The following is a 17,302-nucleotide window of genomic DNA, read 5'->3' as shown; positions in this document are numbered from 1 at the left end:
ATAAGGTATCTAAAACAGTTGTGTTGTTTAATTCTTTAGAATTGCCGAATTCCCAAACAGTTCCCGCCAGTGTTGGAAATGGAAGTTTGGTTTCAAATAACGTAGAAGCTATAGGAAGGTAGGGCTAAGCTATTTAGTGCAATAATCTTAAGCTATACGTACGTAGTTGGTTGCATGCTGATGGATGCGCTTTATTCACGAAAAGTAAATACAAGTTTCAAGTTATGTACTTCGTGTAGCCTATGCAAGTGCACATTAATTTAATATTTAAAATTTTAATATATGTACAGAGAGAGAGAGAGAGAGAGAGAGTAATTACTAGTCAGTACATTGAAACATGCTCACTCTCATGTAAACACTTGGTCAAAATGACTTGATGAAAGTCTCGTGTCACAGGGAAGAGATAAAGAGTGAACGGAGGAGGGAGGACACTTGAGTCACTGACCCTCTATTTCACGGACAGCTGCTGCTTCTGCAGCAGAAAACGCAAGTATTAGTAACGGCAATCTGATCCAGCTACGCGCGTTGCCCTCGTCATCACAATTGCTAGAGAGAGAGATGACAAGAGTGCCAACGCTGCCGAAGAGGTTTTGGGTTTCAGTAGACCGTTTGCTTCATTGCTTTGTTGGCAGTTGCCTTGAATGGTTTTGACTCGATGCCCCTGATATTATTAAAAGTAAGTTGCAAGGCACTAGACCTATTCGTAGTATGCTGATAATTCTCTCTACCATGGGTCAAAAGGTCATATCAGTTTTAAAATAGATAAGTTATATAGAGGCTGGCGTGAGTAGGTCGTGCGCTTATTCTTGACTTAGACCTATTTAGCGTCATAGATGAGAACTTGTCAATCGTGTTTAGGTACTTCGTGGCCACGTCTGCTTCCGCGCACCCACTGACCTGTGAAACTCCGGGGTAAGCTATTTTTGGACGGGGTGGGGGATGACATTGGTGCTCATTCCATTGGGTAGAAAGTCGGATTGAGGCTACTGCCTACACTTGTTACAACAGTGGCCGGAGTTGACATATTTATTGGTCCTTACGGTGTGGGTAGTAGCTGGGAGTGATTGTGGTATATGAGTTTAGAGGTTTGACCATGGCCTTATGTGTACCTAACCTTTCCTTTAATGCGTGAAAATACGGTTAGTTTGCACTAGATAGATCCTTTAGACATGTTTTGAATACCTTACGCTGGAAGAACGGGTGAAGGGTTATGAATAGTTAAAGAAACTGGATGTACTGATATCTACGATTATGAAGTTATATTCTCTCTCTCTCTCTCTCTTTATGAAGTTATATAATATATATATGTGTGTGTGTGTGCGTGCATTCGATAGATCCTTTAGGCATGTTTTGAATACCTACACTGGAAAAACGGGTTAAGGGTTATGAATAGCTAAAGAAACTGGTTGTACTGATATCTACGATTATGCAGGTATATTGACTCTCTTTCTCTCTATTTATGTAATATATATATATATATATATATATATATTATATATATATATATATGGGTGTGTGTGTGTGTGTGTATACAGGCTACATTATATATTTTTTTATCTTGAGAGCAGCTTTTAAAATGTGTATCGTGCCGTGATTAAGTTTATTTTCAGACATGCATCTCATCGCTGAATGACTCTAAGGCACATCTGTCAAGTTTATTCGGTAATGAACTGCATGTTTGATCAGATGACTAATTTGGCCAGGCCAGTGATATGTATTAGCACTAGTGCAGCCTTTTCTTTATTGAAGAATGGTTTTCTAGATTTCATACCTTCGTGTTTGTGAATGTATGTCAGTTATATCGTGTCGGTATATCACGGTATAAAATTCAAAATTCTTACAATAATAAGATATATACAGTTTGTTAGGAACACATCATATATACTTAGTCTAAAGTACCCTTACAAAAAACAAAAAAAAGACAGCTGTTCAAGTCAGCTTTGTAGCAGAGAGAGAGAGAGAGAGAGAGAGACGGGAGGTGGAGTGGTTGGGGAGGGAACTAGAGTGGCATACGTCATATGCAGCAGATGGCAAGAATTTATGTAAGTGTCATATCAGACGATCTTATACTTGTCTTTGTTGACTTTTATCATCCTTGAAATACTCAGAGCTAGAGATGGCACTGTCTTCGCGCTTTTATTTGATGGTGGTTGGAGGAACTATTTTGAATGACATTTTATTTTACGAATTATTTTGCATGAGATGTATTACTGAAGGAAGTCATTTTTGCCCTAGACTGTGTTAAAACGCCATTCAAAACCGTATTATGTTACATACTTCCTAGCCTGGTAACTCATCTTTAGGAAGTTATCGTGCATCATGCAAGTTCATCTGTCACTGCACAGGCATCGGAGTGCATGAAAGTGCCCGAACGACGTTGCCTAATAGTTTGTTTATTCTTTAAATGACGTCACAAGCAAGTTGGTAATAGACGGTTACCATTGATCAAAATCAAGTTATTGGGGATAGTAGAATGGACAAAGCCCAGTTGCTTTTGTTGCGAACGCTTAGCGAGAGGCAATAGAACGCAAGTGAGTATATGTTCAGAAAACAGGATAGTGCATTACTGTAAAGCAGAGGCGAGTGGCTCATTGTATTTTGTGGGGGGCCCCAGTTGATACGCTGCTGGTGAATAAGCTGTGTTGCATAAGGAGGGGGCTTCTTATGTGGAAGTATTCTGTACAGGGTTTCATTCTTGAATTATGTAGGACTTTATATCGGCAAGCGCTGGAAAATACTCCTACATAGAGGGCTTAAGTGTGTATGCTTAGGGAATATAAAGGTTACTGAAAAAGGTAATATATATATATTTTTTTTAGCATTCAAGGGGTGACTTCAGGGAGAAAAAACCGGTTCTTGCCACTCACATAGTTTCAGCTGGTTAGTCGTGGGTGAACCCCATGTATACATAAAACTCGATAACATTAGATGCTTCGTGCCTCTATACTGAAGGCTCATCAGCAGTGTATTAAAAACTCCTTTCGAATAATAAACCTTTCATCTCGGTTTTATATATATATATATATATATATATATATATATATATATATATAATATATTATATATATATATGCGAGTTTTTGTCATTATATCTCACAATATAATCGTAGGTAAGCCGATGACATCATTATCGAACGGTAGTTTTTTTTTTTTTTTATTGTAGAGAAATGTCAAGTTATAGATAAAAGAAAAAAAAAAGGCTACCAAGTAGTTCCCTATGTACTGAAGAGAAATTGATGCTGAGAAAACAGCTGTCAAAAAGCGTCCACAACAAAATACGGGAAGAATGACCTGAGATAGGTTTATTTCCTACTGGTTACACTATTCTTCAGTCATAAAAATAAGTTTGGGAAGCAATTATAAAATTAATTCTTGGCTTAACTCGTGAGAGAGAGAGAGAGAGAGAGAAAGGTAAATTATCCTGATGCCATTTTATCGAGTGAAGACCCCAAAGGCCTCAATGTAAAATGTGTATGTGTGTTCTACAGTGCGGTAGTACTGAAGAGAGCGATAAAGCACTAACGAGTTTCGTTTATCTGGACGGCGCCAATAAAGTTCATATATATCGAAGGTTTGTTCTAAATGACGAGTTCACGTTTTTGTGTATTTTCACATTATACTAGTGTATGTTTTTTTATATTTAGTAACTATATAGTACTCGTGTATATATATATATATATATATATATATATATATATATATATATATATATATATATTATATAATTATACACATGTATACATACATAGGTGTGTGTCGCTTATACACGCATGACTTAATTTTGACTTTTAATTTCTCTTAAGTTTGAGGTTCGTATATTGACCAGGACATATGCATTAATAGCTTATCCCAGTAGGTGTGAGTTATTTCCTTGGTAAAGTGAATTCGATTTTGAGGGGTCCGCCTGTCGTAAGGTCAGAGAGTATAAAGAAATCAGGTGTGAATTAATGACAGGATTATCATAAAATCTCCACCTGTTACAAAAATTGCTCTTTGTTATCATCATGGTGGACATCGGTTGATTGGTTCTCATCACCTTTTGTAGCAGACTCAAAAGACATTGTCCCGAATCCTCATCGTGCAGATGCCCTAACTTAAGGAATTCTCGTGTAACTATTCTACACTATACAAAAAAATAATTTGTTCCTTTTTTATATAATACCCGGGAGCATAAGTCATCTGTGGATTGGCGAGAAAAAATTATATATATATATATATATTATATATATATAGATATATATATATATTATATATATAGAGAGAGAGAGAGAAAAGGAGAGGAAGGTGAGGAGAGAGACGAGAGAGAGAGAGAGAGAGAGAGAGAGAGAGAGATTGTTATAACGTTTGGTATATAGCTTAATATGTGGTTAGATTTGTGTGTGTGTGTGTGTGTATATATATATATATATATATATATATATATATATATATACATATAAAAGAAAGAGAGAGAGAGGAATGTCATAACGTTTAATATATAGCTCAATATGTGTATATATGTTAATAGTCCAATATTTGATGCGGAAGGAATGTAGAAATCCTGCGTGCACCAATCCCCAGAAATCATTCACAAAAGATATAAAGCGCCGTGCAATGTAAAGGGTTAATATATATAAAAGAAAATAAAAATTTAAATTTAGTCAATGTAGAATAAACAAAGAATTTACACTTGAAATTCCCGAAACCGCTGTGTAGCAGCCCGGGACCTTCTAGAAGGCCAGAATAGTTCTGAAAGGGCGAAGGAAAGTGAGCCTTAAGGGAATGAAGTAGAAGGGTCATTTTCCAACGGCGTTCGGTTTTGTTTATATCTTTATGGGAGGGCACGGGTGGCGGAAGGGAGCACTGCGCCAGCAAATAGTTGGTAAGGAAGGATGTATATGAAAGAGAGAGAGAGAAATATCTATTAGTCAGGGAGGCTAAGTATATATATCCTAGGCTCATTCAAGAGAGGTAAATTATATCTTAGTCAAGGAGGCTAAGTATATATCCTAGGCTCATTCAAGAAAGATAAATTAGGCAGGCTAATTTAATTTCCTAGGTTCATTCGAGAGAGAGAGAGAGAATGTAAAGTGCCAAGGAATATTTCACGTGAAAAAATACCCAGGATATAGGCAAACGCGCACCAGGACATACATGTAGGTATCGATAAAATGTATCTAAAGAGGAGAAGTGTTATACGAAAATTAAAAGAGCATTTGCAGGTGTTCAGTGAGTCTTCGTCGCTCGCCTTCAAACTTGACATTATGCTGGATTATATGATGCTGAGTATATGCTTACTATTTTAACTCTCAAATTCCCTCACTTTTGAACCCGACCCCGAGAGAAAGTTTGTCGTTTCGAATCGCGCAGAGAAAAAAAGGAAAAGAGACTGCTAATTGCAGAGCCGAGCCTTAAAAATGAGAGAGCTTACTACTGCCACTGCCTTAGCCAAGAAAGAAATAAGTCGGAAGAAGCCGAGGGATCTTTTCTTTTACCTAAAGTTAGGCTAATTTCAGTCTTCTTCCTGAGTCGGAGTTCGTCTTTCGAGATAGTTTTCTTTCGAAAAGCGGCCTTCTTCTCAAAGGTTAATATTGTTTGTATGTAAATTTCACCAGGGGAGGGGGTTAAGGTGTGTTAATTTCACCTGGGGAGGGGATCAAGATATGTCAGTTCACCTGGGGAGAGGGGTTAAGGTATCTTAATTTCATCTTGGGAGAGAAAGGTTAAGATATGTTATTTTCACCTGGGGAGGGGGTTTAAGGTATCTGTTAAATTCACCTGGGGAGGGAGTGTTAGGTCAAATTTACTGGGAGGTTGACAAAAGTCACGTCGCATTGGCTTCAATCGTTTCTAGATTCTGCTTGCGCCAAAGCACCATTTGAACTACAATACTTGTCTGGTTTTTGTATAGTTACTGTTTCTTTTTGACATGCTCTCGAGTTACACGAGCGATAAATAGGGAAGTAAAAGGATGCTGGCCAGCAGGGAGGTCAAAAAACCCGAGAGAAAATGTTACGTATGCAAATCTAGACCAGTTGCGAAATCATGCAGGAAGTTCTTAAGGCAGGAAAAAGGGAAAAAAATGACGAAACTCTCTCTCTCACTCAATAATAATGAAATAATGAAATAAATGTTTATCTTTAGAACGTAAAAAAAAAAAGTGGTCATGTGGAAGAAATAAGAAAATTTATTTATTAAATATAATTTATGTAAGTTACCAGCGGAAAAACCGGCATTCGTTTCTGAGTGCACTATTCGTGCATTTATTTGTTTTGACTTCTTGATGGCGGAAAACTCTCTTCAAGGCTGTACTTAAACACACCTTATTCTTTTATGGAAATGGTTGGTATGTATATTTGCTGATTTATTACTCAAGGGTAAATCAAGCTCAAGTTATAGCACAGAAAGTGTTTGTTACTAAGCTTTCGATTCATTGACAGTTGATGCTTATGTGAGTAAGGAGAGAGAGATAATAGCTTATTTAATTATATGCAAATGAATCACAGAGGTTAATCAATGTTCTTTAGATCGAGACCATAAGATGCATCTGCATAGATACCAGAACCAAATTATATCGCACAAACTACTGATAAAAATTCAGGAAATATCTCGTAAGGTCAGTCAGGAAAGAATAATAAGAAAATAAGGATTCTTGGTTATCAGGCAAACAACTTCCTATACAATTCATTGGCCCGCCTTCCACTGACGTCATAGGCTGGCATAGGGTCCACTGAGGAGAACGGGTGTACGGAAGACTTGGAACAGTCTTCGCCAATCATATCCCTTGTACATGTGGTGCGGTCGAACCAGGGCTTCTGATTGGTCCAGGGACAAAGGTCTCCTCCTCCTCCCACGTTGATTTGTCACTAAGACATATCCGTCCCTCCTCTTGTTGTCCGTAAACAATTACTTTGTGTAATGTTGCATACGATTTAGTCGTTCAGCTGAGCGAGGTAGAAAATGTGTTTCAAATGTATTTTAGATACTCGGGCTCAGAGTGCTAGACTGTATTGCACGCATCAGTATGCTCATACTAAGTGTGCAAAGATCTTGTGTATGGGAGGGGGGTGGGTACAAATCTACTCAAAAGTCTTGAGTATGATAAGGGGTGTACAAATCTACTCAAAAGTCTTGTGTATGAGAAGGGGTGTACAAACCTACTCTAAAGTCTTGTGTATAAGAGGATGTATACAAACATACTCAAGTCTTGTGTATGAGAGGGGGCTTGTATAATCATACTGAAGTCTTCTATATGAGGTTGGGTGTACAAACATACATAAGGCTTGTGTGGGGGGGGGGGGGTGGCGGCCGTTTATGATCTAAAAAAGTCTAGTGCATGAGAGGGTGTGTAAAAGCATACCCAAATCTTGTGTATGAGAGTGGGGTGTACAATCTTAGAGAAGTCTTGTGTATAAGGAGGGGTGTACAAACACATAAAGCTTGCGTATGAGGAGGGGTTGTATATATAATCATACAGAAGTCGAGTGTGATGGGGTATACAAACATACTCAAGTCTTATGTATGTGAGATGTACAAACATACATTTCTTGTGTATGTGAGGGGTGTACAAATATTCAAAAGTCTTGTATGTATGAGACCGCGGGGGGGGGGGTGACCTCAGATGATACCCCTAAGTGGTTAGGTTTATTGGTAATGGAGTCATATGCCAATGGTATCTGGCGTGCCACGGTGGTTGCCTTGAAAAATTTTGACTCCCTTTGGCGTTGTTGTAGCTCCGGATCGGCGTATACTAGCAGTTTATGTGAGAATTTAAGAATCTCGTAGGTCATTCATCTGACATAATTATTTAGGCATGCTCTACAAAGCATACCTCGCTACACGTCCCCAATAGGTGGGTAGTGCCGTGTAGTCGTTACCTAAGGTTCTACGGCACCTTTCATTTTATATTACTGTAGCCTCGTTCATATTCTCTTACTTCCTTCAAATTTTCCACCCTCTCCAACAATTGTTTCGAAGTGCAACTGCGAAGGTTTCCTCCAGTCGAACCCTTTTACTCTCTCTATTGGTTTTTCAGCACAGAATGCCCTCACAGGTTCAAAGTGCTTGGCTTTTGGCCTAAATTTTATACTCCATTCCATTCATTACACGTCTCACGACGAGCATTGGCTGGCTTAAGATTAGTAGAATACACACACACTTGGTGCCCATCAATCAAGTGCCACCGTACCACCCATTGAGAGTTGCCTTTTGAGACTGGTACGTACTTCTGGTTTCATGAAAGCCGCACAAGACGAGTTCGCGCCAAGTTGCTTTTGAACTGCTTCCATTTTTAGATGTTTGGAAAGGAAACCCCGGCCACAGGGAACTGGGATGCATGTCAACAGCTGCTAATGGATTCGTTGTTGATTGATGCAAAACTGATTTATGGAGGCAAATGGTCATGTCACAAGAAGTGTTAAATAACATACAGTTTGATTTAAAAGGATGTGAACATATCACAAAAATTGTGTACATGTGTGTGTAGTATTTATTTATACCACCGGGAAAATGAAACGAAGGGTGTTAATCCTGACCGGTTTCGTCTTTATGTCCAAGTCATCTTCAAGACTACTGATCCGCAGTGGTAGAAATTGACTTCATATATATATATATATATATATATATATATATATATATATATATATATATATATATATAGATGTCAGAGTGGCTACAATTGAACATACAGAAGTTGAGAAACGAAAAATTCACACCTGACAAGTAGGAAGAAAAATAAATAAATAAATAAAAGGCAGGACCAGTATATACACAGGTTGTCAGGTGTGAATATTTGGCTACCTACTCTACTTGTATGTTCGTTTGTACTGTTAGCGCGGTATATATCGTAAATTTCTACCACCATGTATCAGTCCTCTTGAAGATGTCTTGGGTGTAAAGATGAAACCGGTCAGAATTTATATCCAGTTTTTCTTTTTCTCCTCCTACTGGTACATGTGGATGAGTAAATCGGGTTATCTGTGGGATTATATATTATATGTGTGTATAACACGTACGTACATACACCTATATATATATATATATATATATATATATATATATATATATATATATATATATGTGTGTGTGTGTGTGTGTGTGTATGTGTGTTTGAGTATCTAATCACGTAAAAAGAGAAGTATAATGGGCACCAGATTTGACAGGGTTCGTATCCTTGATCATTGCACCAAGTTCATTTCCCTTGAACTCGTAAGTTTCTGCCAAAAGAAAGGGCAGATAGTTGTCTTGGGAGACGAATGCTAAATATATGTAAGCAGCATGAAAGCTATAGTATTACGAGAATGATGTCAGAGTGCCAGCATCATGTCGGGTGTCATTATCCTCAAGTTTCGCCCCTTTTGTTTCTTTGCTGCTGATTGCCGTCAGAGGCTTTGTCTGTTGGCTTCCGCGGTTAATAGAACTTCCTGCTTTTACTACGTCCGCAATCATTTATCTATGCTAGATCACATTGTTACGGTAGTGATTATCGAAGTTAGTAAGATGCAGTAATGGAAAAAAAACCACCGTGATTTAGTGTGTTATGATAAGAAAATGACCAATCGTTAGTTAACTCTCAAAGACTAATGGGGTTACAATTTGAAAGTTTGTGTTGTTAGTATTAGTTATCCAGGTTCCCACACGCCAAAAGGGATTATGAGTACCGAAACTCGTTTTGCAAACTGATCAAGTCCGTAGCCAACTCGTCTCAAGACTTGATCATTAAGAAGAATTAGTTTTATATATAAGGGATGGTGTAAAAGTGAAATTGGGGCTGATTCTTTAAAATAGGTTCTGCAATATATATAGTACTGATCGCATTTCTTGCTAACAGTCTGCCTAGTGAGGCTCACGCTAGTCTAAGCATATGGTGGAGTTAGACTCCAGGCCGATATAATTGGTATGGCAAAGAGCCTTGAGATTGGTGCTATGGGTCAACTAGATCCAAGGACTCATTCTCTCTCTCTCTCACACACACACACACCAGGGGGGAGGGGGAACCCGTCTAACTGCTCTTAGATTCAGTCACATGGTCCTTCATGTGAGGATAGATTGGGAATGATCATTGTCCCCACTTAATACAAACATGCTTATCATATGACTGAGGCCATTTAAAATTCTGTACTCGCAGATACGTGTGCATCTCTGTGTATATAAGTGTTATATATAATTTTCATGTATATAATAGATATGTAGATAGTTACATAGATGTGCGTGGTATGAATGCTCACCACACGCTATTTCCTATTGGAGAGGGTGACACCAGGTGCTAGCATTCCGGTTTTCAGCTTGTTCAAGGTGAAGTTGGTATTTTCAAATATATGTATAGGTATATATATGTCATAAGTATATATAATTTTGTGTGTGTGTGATTATAAATATATTGCGTCTCTGTAAGGAATTGCCTATACTCAGCAAATCTTTTCAGTCCCTTGGGATGTCTGGAAAAGAAAATAGAAAAATATGGGAAAAGGAAGTATAATTGAAAGCGTTATGATGAATGAGGAGAAGAGGACAAAAAGAATAGTGAATAAACAGGGCGAAATAAGCCTTTGACAAGAACCGCCTTATCATCCAGCGAGCATAGATAATGTGTACCACATTGTCGCGGAGAATGGTGCTTTGTGGTTTGGGAGTTTGATGTTCTACTGGTGAGACTTCTGTTGAGGTGTTGAAGAGGTTTATTCTGTAGAGGGTTGTTACAGGGAGGGGTTGGGGGGTGGGGGTTGTCATCGATAATTCAGTATTTGAAAGTGTAAATGATGTATTAATACCTGTATTTTCCCCTGAAGTCATTATCTGGTAAGCAAAACAGCACGTCTCTCTTTCTCTCTCTCTATATATATATATATATATATATATATATATATATATATATATATATATATATATATATATATATATACATACACATATATAATGTGTGTGTATATTTATACATCTGTATCAAATATATGCACAAATACACACACACATATCTTATATATATATATATATATATATATATATATATATATATATATATATATATATATATATATATATATAAATCTCCTTTAAGATGCTGTGGAGTAAGCGCCAACCACTCTCGACCTGTGAATGGTTCAGACATCAGCAAATGGCCTGAGTTGCAGAACTGAATATTTGATCGTGTGTGTATGTGTTTGCGAGATGTGGCGTGGTACTAAGTGCTGATCTTGCATAAATAAAGCCCTTGGCTCGTGCTTTCATGGGTTAACGCCCATCATTATAGTAGGATGATGTAATATGATGATGACCTCTCCGTTATGCCTTTTAGATGTTGGTGTCATTTGCCAAAATATATACGCTTTTATAACTTCATATGACTGTAATCTACTCGTCACTGGTTGTTAGGGGTTGGGGTTGGAATTGATTAAAAAGGAAGTTTTGCTTTGGTAATATGGTTTCAGGTATAATTAGTTCACACGGCAGCGTGCATAGTGTATGTTTGCATGTATATATACGCGGTATGTATGCATGTATTTATATAACGCGTATGTATTATGTATATATATATATATATATATATATATAATATATATTATATTAATATATATATGTAATATATATATATGTTTGTGTTGTATGTATGTGTATATATATAGGGTAATATAAAGATAAATATAAATAAACCTATAAGCATATATATATATATAATATATATATATATATATATATATATCTAGGGTAAATATAAATACAATATACTCATAGGCCTTCGTGTATTCAGCAACAAAATCCAAGCGTGCAACACCCAGAATTAAACAAAACAAAAACAAGGACACGTCTCTGTACATTTATTCATAAAGAATTTTTTTTTCTTTTTTTACAAAAGCGGTTAGTTTGTCAGCCTGAGAGATTATAGTAGTTTCAACTCACCATCCACACTGTCCAGAGGCCCCAGGATTTCGTATAGATTCGGTCTCATGATTTCAACTCGATCCATCTGGCTTCGAAGCTGTTGTTGTTGATTCCAACTTTTTCTAGGAAGTTCCGGTGCCGATTTCTTTTGATCGGTGAAGTTTGTCAACAAAGAACTTCTGGACAGAAGAACTTCGACTGAAGAAGAGTCAGGTAGCGGTTGTCACCTTCCCTTTTTGAGCGTCGGCAAAGACGACAAAAAAAGTGAAAGGATTTTGAGATCAAACTCTGGACGTCTTATGTCGATTAGGTTGGCGTCGACCTCGTCGATGATTCGGGAGGATGCGTCTCGGAAAGCGACGTAGTTTAATTTATGTTTACGCTTTCGTTAAAAATATCTTATAAAGTTCCGTGGAGTTGACAAATGACTCAAGACATCCAGAAGACTGGAGTGTCCCCCGTGAACACCAGTAGCACTAAAGACAACTTTCACTGCTTAAAATAGTTCCGGAAGAAGAACAACAACAGCAGAGAAACTGAAAATCAAGCTGTTCTGTCGGTGTTGAGAAGACAATAGACCGAGTGCGCGAATGAGTGGCGGCAGGCAGCAGCAGCAGCAGGAATAAAGAGCGTCTCTCGTATTGGCAATAACCGGCGTCACCCTTCCGTGACCAGAGCTCGGGGGACACTGTCGTCGCACTTGAGCTGACTCGCATATCGCCGGGCAATATCGGTTTGGCCTTGCATTGGCTGCTGCTGCCAACTATAGAGGTTGCTAGCTAACGGATGGGGAGATCGACGAGGTGTTTTTTGTTTCTTTTTTATACGGGAACTCGTGTAAACCAACGGGAACTATGACTTCATCGCTGGTTTTGGCGATAAGACGTTATAGGTGTTGCCGGGGACAGATTACTTTTTGGTAACGTATGATGAAAAAAGAATGATGAATGCACCTGCGGGAGAGGAAATGATCTAGACTCCCTCGTTTGTCTGTGATGAGTTAATGATACTGATCGTGATAGTGGAGGAGAGAGAGAGAGAGTGTGTGTGTGTCTGTGTCAGGATAATCTGTGGTCCTTTATTTATCTTAAGAATAGCTGAAAGGAGATATATTTAAAATATTAATGACGGAGATACAAAAATCAAAGGGCGATGCTGGTATTTCAGTCTATGTTGCTGAAATTTCAAGTTTGTTTTGATGAAAGGAATTGGCTTATTGATTAATTTTGCTAAAATACTCCTGAGGCCATAATTATAGACTTTCGAATTTGAGACTAACAGTTGTTGGCATGTTCAAGTTTATAGCAAATGTCACACTACTCACATCATCATTAACATGAAATTGACAAGGCAGCTGAATTGAATGATTGAGTTCTTGATTATAATTGGTGCTCTCCATATTTCTTATGTTTGGCGTAGATTGGATTCAGCCGTCCAACCGAGTTATGAAGGACAATAGTGATAAAGTAGAGGAGATGAAGAGAGAATGTAGCACAGGAGAAAAACAAGACGGATCTACTTTAATACTATTTTAAGATGAATGATTATACCTTTTTCATGCATTCTTTGCGATAGTATTACGGTCGTAATGGATAGTTTGATATGACCGTAAGTAATCGTCATGACTCATAATAAGAAATATTTTAATAACAAGAAATATTTCAGAACAGAGATATCCTTAGGACACCATTTTATATTATATCCATATATATATATATATATATATATATATATATATATATATATATATATATATATATATATATAACACACACACACACACACACACACACACACACACACACACACACACACACATATATATATATATATATATATATATATATATATATATATATATATATATATATTTATTGTGTATATGTATATATTTATACATATGATTAAATATTTCTTGATGATAGCTTTTACTACCCAACAAGACTTCTTTTCCCCGTAGGGCGTTAGTGCCGTCAGTGTACCTCTTGCGGTTCACTGTAGGCATTACTTGAGGTTCTTTGCAGCGTGCCTTCGGCCTAGATGCAACCCCTTTCGTTCCTTTTACTGTACCTCCTTTTATGTTGTGTTTCCTCCATCTTACTTTTCACCCTCTTCTAACAACTGATTCAAAGCAACTGCTTTGAGGTTTTTATCCTGTTTCACTTTTTAAACCTTTTACTGCCAATTTCTGTTTTAGCGCTGAATGACTACATAGATCCCAGTGCTTGGCCTTTGGCCTAAGTTTTATATTCAATTCAGTTCAGAAGACTTCTTGGCACCAGTGCCCCTTTAACTCCCACAGTAGATGAGAGAGAGAGAGGCATAATGCTAAAGCTTTGGAGAAGCTGAATGGATGTGATTTAACAGTTCTTCCACTAACAATAAAAGTTATCCAGTGAGACCTCCACGACAGTGAGGTCAATGCAATGGAATAGAATATATAATTTAGGGCAAAGGCCTCTGAAGGTCATTTAGCGCAGGAAAAGAAATTGAGAGTAGGTAGGTTTGAAAGGTGTAACCGGAGGAAAACCTCGCAGTTGCACTTTGAAATAATTGTTAGGTGAGGGTGGATAGCAAGACGGAAGGAATAGGATATGAATGGAGGTACAGTAATAGGAATGAAGGGGGTTGCTGCCAAGGGCTGAAGGCACGCTGCAAAGAATCGTTAGCAATGCTTACAGTGTACCCCGTGAGGTGCACTGATGGCCCTACTCCCCTACGTGGCGGGAGAGAAAGGTAAAGGATTCAAAGTATAGACAAACATCGCATGACACTTTCATCCTCGAAATTAGGATGTGTGTTTTCATTTTGTTGTTTGTTTGTGTGTGTTTTTTTTATAGTATAGTTTCACACTTTTTCACAGCAGATGTACTGTACATAAATTGAACTGTACCTAAAATGATTTTCTTGTAAAGTAAACGTATTTTGCTTGAAATTAATTGTATGATACAGCGTGTACTGCAGTGTGAACTTATATATCAATATCTTTGTCAGTGTGAACCGGTATATTAATATTGTAAGTATCCCAACATGAATGAACGATCAGTATTTGCTTTCCCCACAAGGATTAGTAATTAGTATGTTTATTGTTGGCTGTATTTATGTCCACATCCTGTTGCATGCAGATAAATGAAATGTGCGAGTGCGTTATCTCTCAAGCGCGTAGTTGCGCTCAGACGTTAATACTGCGATATAGTAGGGAAACTTTTATATATATATATATATATATATATATATATATATATATATATATATATATATATATATATAACACACATATACATACATACACACACACACACACACATATATATATATATATATATATATATATATATATATATATATATATACATATACATACTAGTATAAGTAGCGTGATAACACTCAATCATAATTAAGGAAATTAAATAATTATTTAACCCTTCACCCCGTTGCTGAATAACCATTGGTTTCATAATTAAGAAAATTATATAGTTATTTAACCATTCACCCATTGCAGAATAATCACTGCTTTCACAATTAACAAAATGATACAATTATTTAACCGTTCACCCCTTTGCTGGATAACCAATGGTTCCATGCAACGTAAAAACTATACAAACAAACAAACAATTAACTGTTCACGAGCGGCCGCTATAAAAGAACGCCGAGGTCCCACCGAGACTCGAACTCGGATTGTTGGATTCAGAGTCCAAAGTGCTAACCATTACACCATGGGACCGGTGCTGCGAGGAGAGGGCGCGCCAGCAATAATACTCGCTCAAGATGATTTATTTCTCGGAACTGCTGTTGAAAAGCTCTTTTGATTAAATTATGAAAGCGTAGGTAGCTTATCTTAGTTTTGCTGCTAGATCATTAATAATGTGTAGATAAATTAGGCCGCCAGGTGGTGGATAACCGATGTTTCTGTTGCACTAAACTAGAAGTGTTTATAGCTCTAAACTAAGTTAGGCGTATAAAACGTTATTGATTACTTTAGTTTTGCAATCAGGTGATTGTGATACATAGATCAACTGATACTGCCTACAAACTACTTTGTTGTTGTTTGGGGGGCGGGTGAGGGGGTAGGAAAACATAAAATGGACTGATAAAGGTGTTTCGCGTTGAGTTACAGATACAGAAATTTTAGGATATGATATTTTTTATTTATTTTTAGAATGAAAATGTAAAAAAATAAATAATGTGCATTTTAAACAGCACAGAACAATTATTTTTAATAAAATATAGAGTATTTATTTTAATTTTCATTGGTAAAACAAGAATATTTTATTTTAGCACATTTGAATTTACGTAAAGTTTGGAATATAATGTTTACAACTTATGCGCCAGGGGAAAATCTTGCACGTGTTCCGAATAAGCAGGAGTTAGGATCACGCCTTGTTCTGTTTCGATAAACAAAAAATGTTTACAGATCCAAACGAAGTTAGACCTACACTCATAATAAAGCATTTTGAATACTATAAATGCATGATGTTTTTAAACGACCTATTGAAATAATCCATCCTTATATTTTAATGGTATGATCTGAACTTTCTAGTAATCAGTCAGCACATTTAGGGGAAAATAGCGAGATTATATAAGATATCTTTTAGGTTTTCCCAATTTGTCTCATAAAGTGACTCGACTATTTCGAGATCAGTATCTCAATTTATCTCAACTTCTTTTGTTGTTCTCGGTGAAATGCAGTTATGTAAAACACTATCAAGCGATAGACATAAACAGTCATATATCTGATAAGAGTGCAAGATCTGATATGCTTTATTTTCTGTTTGGGTTGCTCTTATCATTGTTTTCCTTCGTTTTTTCGACTAGAATATTCTATTTTTTTAAACCTTTTGTTTTCCCTTTTCAGTTATATTTTATTCCTGTTTCCATTCATGTTTTCTGCTGCCACTTGTATGATGTTTACAGTTTTCAACCTTAACCAGTTTCCTATCCCCATCCAAGAATCATATTTGTGTTATGATTTAAGCTCCCTTTTTCTGCATCCAAACATCTTTTGAGATCTATTCTATCTAACGTTTGTTTCATTTCCCGTTTGATTTCTTCCCCAAACAATTTTTTTATCTCTAATCCCGAAACCGTTACATTTTACCTCCATCTCTTGGTTTATTACGACAAGTTGTGTGATCTTTGTGTTACAACTTAATTCTGAATTCTGTAATCATGCTCTCAATTGGCCCTTACCCTACTCACTTTTACATAAATTGCCATGTAAAAGTCCTCGCCTTGGCCCCTGAGTGATCTCTTGTGCCTTTCTAATATTCGGCGTCGTGCAGCATCCGTACTCACTAGTTTTCTAAATGAGATTTTGCATGAATATCACTGATTTTGTAGGAACGCCTTTCAGAATATCACTGATTTTGTAGGAACGCCTTTCAAAGTATCACTGACTTTGTAGGAATACCTTTCTGAGGATCACTGATTTTGTATGAACGCCTTT

The 17,302-nt window shown here is 37.0% G+C and overlaps 1 protein-coding gene and 1 non-coding gene across 2 annotated transcripts in view; both read right to left on the bottom strand.

The window, feature by feature from the left end:
* The window catches only part of LOC135210069 (protein charybde-like), a 48,227-nt gene extending 35,659 nt beyond the window's left edge, over positions 1 to 12,568 (bottom strand). The window contains exon 1 of the mRNA XM_064242868.1: positions 11,875 to 12,568. Coding sequence (XP_064098938.1) covers positions 11,875 to 11,941 — 67 coding nt within the window. The 5' untranslated portion in view covers positions 11,942 to 12,568. The remainder of the gene's footprint in view (positions 1 to 11,874) is intronic.
* Positions 12,569 to 15,508: 2,940 nt separating this feature from the next.
* On the bottom strand, positions 15,509 to 15,580 carry Trnaq-cug (transfer RNA glutamine (anticodon CUG)). The gene has a single exon. It is a non-coding gene; the product is annotated as a tRNA-Gln (tRNA).
* Between the last annotated feature and the right edge of the window lie 1,722 nt (positions 15,581 to 17,302).

This window comes from Macrobrachium nipponense, chromosome 39 (genome assembly GCF_015104395.2).
Source record: "Macrobrachium nipponense isolate FS-2020 chromosome 39, ASM1510439v2, whole genome shotgun sequence".
NCBI classification, from domain to species: Eukaryota; Metazoa; Arthropoda; class Malacostraca; order Decapoda; family Palaemonidae; genus Macrobrachium; species Macrobrachium nipponense.
Note: the sequence above shows the minus strand (reverse complement) of the source record. Positions and strands in the feature narration are given on the sequence as shown.